General features: G+C 34.7%; 1 protein-coding gene across 1 annotated transcript in view; it reads right to left on the bottom strand.

Moving 5' to 3' along the window:
• The window catches only part of LOC107699207 (1,4-alpha-glucan-branching enzyme-like), a 191200-nt gene extending 188457 nt beyond the window's left edge, over positions 1 to 2743 (bottom strand). Inside the window, exon 1 of the mRNA XM_016500404.1 lies at positions 2558 to 2743. Within this exon, the coding sequence (XP_016355890.1) occupies positions 2558 to 2655 (98 nt within the window). The 5' untranslated portion in view covers positions 2656 to 2743. The remainder of the gene's footprint in view (positions 1 to 2557) is intronic.
• Positions 2744 to 6482: the final 3739 nt, after the last annotated feature.

Here is a 6482-nt window from a genome sequence, read left to right as displayed (position 1 = left end):
TCTCAACAGTGGTTAAACATGAGATATAATTTGTTTTGGGTAAATCTGACGGGCAGTCTTTGGTGTCATTAATCTATTATTTGTTCCAGAGCAAATAGTTTCGGTTACGTTATATTTTATGTAACTTTAATGCTGTATATTAGAGTATGGCTTTTATGATGGCTGTTGTTGTTGTTTATTATTCATTAAATAATATTTTATATACATAGTAGTATTTAGTATTGGGAAACAGTGTGTGTGTTCGTGAAGGTGATTTTTGTGACATTGTACCGCCATTAGATGGCGACAAGTGACTGTTTTACGAGTCAGCATTTAAGGCTTTTATATTGAAAGAGACTAAAACGGAAGTTACTTTTACTTTTAATAACAGCTTTTAAGACGCAGTTAACAAATGCACTGAGCAGCGCTGTCATCGGAAATCACCTTTAACAGATGAAAGACAGTACGACAAAGATAATGCTTTCCTCAGCGGACATTGAAACTAATGTTTTATTGTGAAGATGAGATTGAGCTTAAGAATGAATGCTGTATCAGATGCAGGTAACCACACTCGCTCACTCCATCTCTCTCTCACAATACTCTACTCTACATAATACAGTGAGCTTTTAATTAAGTAATACGATAAGTTTTTAATGAAGCAACTCAACGTTCCTTAGTTACTAGTTCTAAAGTGACGTTTGCGAATTAGTAACGGAGGCTTCAGCTCAGCTGTTAAACTGTCAAACTGAGATTTGAATATGTGGCGGAAGGAAGTAGTTCCGCACAAGAGGGTTTTTAAAGACACTCCGTTGTCGTTTTTCATATGTATTTACACTCGTGCCGTCGAACTGTTGTATAAACGCAATATCTCAAGTGTCCTGTTTAATTAAATAGTGTTTTTTTTTCTTTTGCGCAAATAAACATTTTTACCATGATTTACAGAAAACAGACACCAAAATGTAATTCAGTGTCTTGTCAGTCAGTTTATGACATATTAAAAGACTAATTAGTTTTACTCCAAATTCTACTTGTAATTTTATATTTTTAAACTTTGCCACCATCTCATTTTGGCCATTTGTCAGCAAGAATTTTTTACTCATTTAAAATGCAATACAATTTTGTATGCTCCCTCATTCTTTTATACTGTATATTTTAATAGGTACACGTCAGAATAAATATGTTTAAATTTTACATAAATATAAGCATTACGTTGAATGACAATGTAACATTATTTCACCCACATTTTGACATTTTATTCTCCCAAAACCTATTTGAAACCTTAAAAGCAGACACTTTACTTGCATTTAATATGCTTTCTATGTATAAAATCACTTTTGTCAAATCTTTTGATGTGGACATTTAAATGTCTTTGACCCAATTACAACATTGTTTACATTCCTTCGAAGATAGCAACAAGTTAATGACGAAACATTGTGATATTTATTCCAAAAAATATATATTTTAATATATAAGCAAAAATATGATTTTTAAGACATAAGCTGCCCTGGTTTCTATAATTAAAATATATTAAAACAAGCACCTGTTAAGGGAGCACAAGCATAAGGGGGTGTGGGAGGGTGGTCAAAAGGGGGGTTTTAAATATTGACTTTCAGGTCTATAACGTTTGAAAACATGGAAGGTGTTTTACCATGCAAATGCTAAATCTGCAATAATAATAATAATCTTATTATTATTTTGTTTTTGTTGGTAGTATATTTGTTTTTTATTAGTAGTAGTAGCATTGTTGTTGTTGTTGTTGTTATGCACAAAATAGATCTATGTATAAAATCACTTTTGTCAAATCTTTTGATGTGGACATTTAAATGTCTTTGACCCAATTACAACATTGTTTACATTCCTTCGAAGATAGCAACAAGTTAATGACGAAACATTGTGATATTTATTCCAAAAAATATATATTTTAATATATAAGCAAAAATATGATTTTTAAGACATAAGCTGCCCTGGTTTCTATAATTAAAATATATTAAAACAAGCACCTGTTAAGGGAGCACAAGCATAAGGGGGTGTGGGAGGGTGGTCAAAAGGGGGGTTTTAAATATTGACTTTCAGGTCTATAACGTTTGAAAACATGGAAGGTGTTTTACCATGCAAATGCTAAATCTGCAATAATAATAATAATCTTATTATTATTTTGTTTTTGTTGGTAGTATATTTGTTTATTATTAGTAGTAGTAGCATTGTTGTTGTTGTTGTTGTTGTTGTTATGCACAAAATAGACAAAAAAATGTTGTCCTCTACTGTCTTAAAGCAGCGTTTTCTCATTGTGCTGCAGCTGAACGTGTTCGTTGCAGAGAAGTTAACTGTCATCGCCATCAAGCTTCCATAGAAACCATTAGATTTCCGTATTTACATATTCAGTAGGGCACGCAGCTCTTATACACAGGCGGAGAGCATCCAGCAGCTGTCTTTTAATGGACACTACACTGAATTAATATAACAACTCCTAAGTGCCTGGTGTGAAGGGCTGACAGACAGGCACGCGTGTGCGTTTGGGACGGGCACAGGACCATTACCCAGCGACAGGATGCAAATAACGCTTAAAAGCACGTTTTACCTCCTCTGGAAGTCCTTTTCAAAGGTTTTGAGGTAAGGATCCATTTGTAGAAGGGAGCTCAAGCGAGGAACTGAAACGCTATACTCCGATTCTGCCATATTTCGCGTCCGACCAGAGCAATCGAGCACCGACTCCCTCGATTAAAATGCCGCTTTCACTGGGGAGCAATGAGCAGCGGTTTGTGTCGCGCTGTCATTTGAGACTCAGGGTCATGTTGTTTTGCCCTGCCCATATGAAAACAAGAGGATGTGGCTTTCTGAGCTCACTTTTCACTCCCTTTTCTTAAATGGCAGCGTGGTGCTTTAAGGGGACCGCGCAAGTATTCGGATTAGGGATGGAGGATTTTAGGGGAGGTGGAGAGTCGAATCAGATCATTTTTGCCCTTGACAAAGTTCAATCCTCTTCTTTTTTTGATAAGGACATATCCTCTACTCTCTGTCCTACACGGTAAATGTAACATATAAAAGCAATCGAATATAAATAGTTTTACATTATAGATAAGACTACATATAAAAGAAAAAAAATTTTATGAATAGTGTACATGAATATCCAAACAGTGTCATGCAGTATGACCTATACTGTGCTCCATTTAATAGCTATTTTAAATATAGTTTTCATAAAAGCAACATTAAAGGGGTCATATGATGCGATTTCAATTTTGATTTAAAAAGTAACGCAAAAGTAACGTAACGCATTACTTTCCATAAAAAGTAACTAAGTAACGTAATTAGTTACTTTTTTATGGAGTAACACAATACTGTAATGCATTACTTTTAAAAATAACTTTCCCCAACACTGGTTGTAACACACGTGGTTTGAATATTTCCACACATGCTAGCATAACAAAATTTACAGTATTTTTTTAGTTACCATATCAACATTATATAGAAAAAAAAGTCCGCCAAAATTCAAAAATCTTTTGAAGATATCGCTGAACATTTATTTTACCATAGTAAAATTTAAATTCTGGCTTAAGTACATTTTTCATCTCAGTTTTTATTGTTCATTTAAAATGAAACAAATCTGCTATTATTTTAATCTCCAATCTGTTATTTATCAGTTCAGATGTTTCATATATATATAGGCATATTCCCTTTCCACAGGAGGCTCGTTTTTATTCAACAAAAGTGGCATTTTTACAACCATTTTAATGTAATTTCATCGACCAATTAAAAAAAGAGATTTCTTTGCCAGGGTAACTGATGTTATTCTGACAGTTCTCCAAAATAACATGCTTAGATCACATGGATCAGATCAGAGGTTTCTGAAAAGCACAGAAATGAATGTGTATCGTGAAAAAAAGAGAAGAAAATTAAGAAATAGCAAGAAAAAAAGCAAATAAAGACTTTCTATCTCATAGCCTTCAGGTTACCTTTGGTCTTTTACAAATAACTGACTTTAACTTACTCAAGTCAACTTGCTTCATATCCTGTATTTAATCTTATATGCTGCAGTTGGTGTTTTTATACTTATTGTTGCGAAATAAGTGTTAAGAGGAAGGATGCATATTTAGAAATGAACGTAACATTCAAGGCTTAATGTGGCTGCTGTCTATGCATTTTATCTCAAATCTGCACATATTTAATAATGCTTTTCAAGCATGGACCCTCAGAGCAGTCCTCTTTTAACTTCGGTTGCATCATGATTTTGAAACAGTCCGGTATGATCAAATGCAGAGGATTATAAGTAAAGTTTAATGTGGAGTTAAAACATTATTAGACTATCAGTAAGCGTGACTAACATCACAGCAGTTTTATCTTGTTTTCATTTAAATTTAATCATGCGTCTTAAAAAGTGACGTGACATGTGGCCAAGTATGGTGACCCATACTCTGAATTTGTGCTCTGCATTTAACCCATCCAAAGTGCACACACACAGCAGTGAACACACACACACACCGTGAACACCCGTAGCAGTGGGCAGCCATTTATGCTGCGGCGCCCGGGGAGCAGTTGGGGGTTCGGTGCCTTGCTCAAGGGCACCTCAGTCGTGGTATTGAAGGTGGAAGAGAGCGCTGTACATTCACTCCCCCCACCTACAATCCCTGCCGGTACGAGACTCGAACCCGCAACCTTTGGGTTACGAGTCTGACTCTCTAACCATTAGGCCACGACTATTTTGGCAATATTCACTTAAAAACTAAGGTGCATAAGCTCAGATCAATGAGGCATATGATTAGTTCCAAAAATGACAATCTGTTCCAAAAAAAAAACTATAAATTCCAAAAATTATGATAATTTCCAAAAAGATGTTAATAAAAATATTGAATCCAATATTTGGTAATAATATAGCATAATTAAGCTATTAATTATTAATCACCCTTTTACAAACCTGCATGTTTGGTTCTTTTAATTGTGATGATTTTAGCTCACATTTAACAAAACCCCACCAACTTTTCCACGACATTCTAATTTATTGAGATGCACCTGTATATGTATATAGTTCTATAGTATCTTTTTTCTATGGAAGTCAATGGGGACCTGCAGCTTAGTTTAATTACCAACATTTAAAATATCTTCTTTTATTTTTGACAGGAGAAAGAAATTCATACAGGTTTGGAAGGGTGAGTAAATGATGACATTTCATTTTTGGGTGAACTGTCCCTTTAACAAGCATTTTCAAAAAATCCACTTAAAAAAAAAAAGTTAAAATGACCGAACACATGAGGGCTAGTTAACAGCATAATGATGATTTTTTAGTGTGGAGGTGACATTCAGTGAAATGACATTCAAAATGCAGTTTCTTCTGTATATCCATAATAAAAATGCCATATATACAGTACTAATAATACTTCACTATTATTGGCATCAGAGGTCATTTAAATATGTAAGAGTGTATGCACGTAGATATCACAATTATAATATTAATGAAATGGAAAATGAAAGTCAAGGTTGATATTATGAAGAACAATATGTTTCTGTGAGTCAATGAGTCAGAATTGATGAGTGGAGAGACTCTTTCAGCATGTGCACTGAAGGTTTAGATGAAAGTCAAGGCTGCAGAATCTCTTAGAAATTTAGGCTGAATGCCAAAAAAGCCAGGTTAATGTTTTGATTTATGGGAATTAGTTTACGATTTACCAATTACTCAAGTCTGAGCCGGAGGTGAACCCAGAAGAAAGTGCGCATTTCATAAACACTGTGATTCATCAGATGTTTAACCACACGCTCATAATCTTTCAAGAAACTGGCACAGGAGGAATGTTACAAATGTACTGAGAAGTAATTTTCACAATGAATATCATTACTATCATTTCTGTAATTCCAATCATTTAGAGATATTACCCCCCTTTAGCATATTTCAGAATTTGATTGATACAGCGGACCTGAACGAAAGTAACCTCATAATCTTTCTGCGCACTTTGATAATTAATGTGTTTATGCATTAAAATCTCTGATTTAATTAAACTCAATCGGTTGAACTTTCTGAAACTCTACCTGGCATTAATTTGTATTGACGTGCAGAAATGAAAAGATAATGTGAGAATTATTCGGTTCTCTGTAGGAAGCTTTTTGCTTCCGGTGCATTAGAAACACAGCCAGCGAAAAGATATAAATTTGCAGTTGGTGATGAGAGGAGGGGTGGGACTGTGTAAACACTCTCTTATTGCTCAGGGCCAGTGGGAAGAACAGTCAGTTTTCCACAATCTACATTCCAGCAGAGTGCAGAGGTGAGAGTCTCGAGAAAAAAAAAAGAAAAAAGAGGAGCTTGTAGCAGGAGAGTTGCTTGTCTATGCAAAACCAGGTAGCACAATGCAACGATGTTGTGGGGTTGCCAGATACTATCACCTAATGTATAAAGCAAAAATTGTAAATCAGCTTAGAAAAGTAAAAGACATGGTTGTTTTATCATGACCACTAATAACAATGTTGCACAAAGGGCTTTGATTGAGAAAAATATTGGCAGTTTCTCACTCCATTCCATT

The sequence above is a fragment of the Sinocyclocheilus anshuiensis genome, unplaced genomic scaffold (assembly GCF_001515605.1).
Source record: "Sinocyclocheilus anshuiensis isolate Anshui unplaced genomic scaffold, SAMN03320099.WGS_v1.1 scaffold242, whole genome shotgun sequence".
NCBI classification, from domain to species: domain Eukaryota; kingdom Metazoa; phylum Chordata; class Actinopteri; order Cypriniformes; family Cyprinidae; genus Sinocyclocheilus; species Sinocyclocheilus anshuiensis.
Note: the sequence above shows the minus strand (reverse complement) of the source record. Positions and strands in the feature narration are given on the sequence as shown.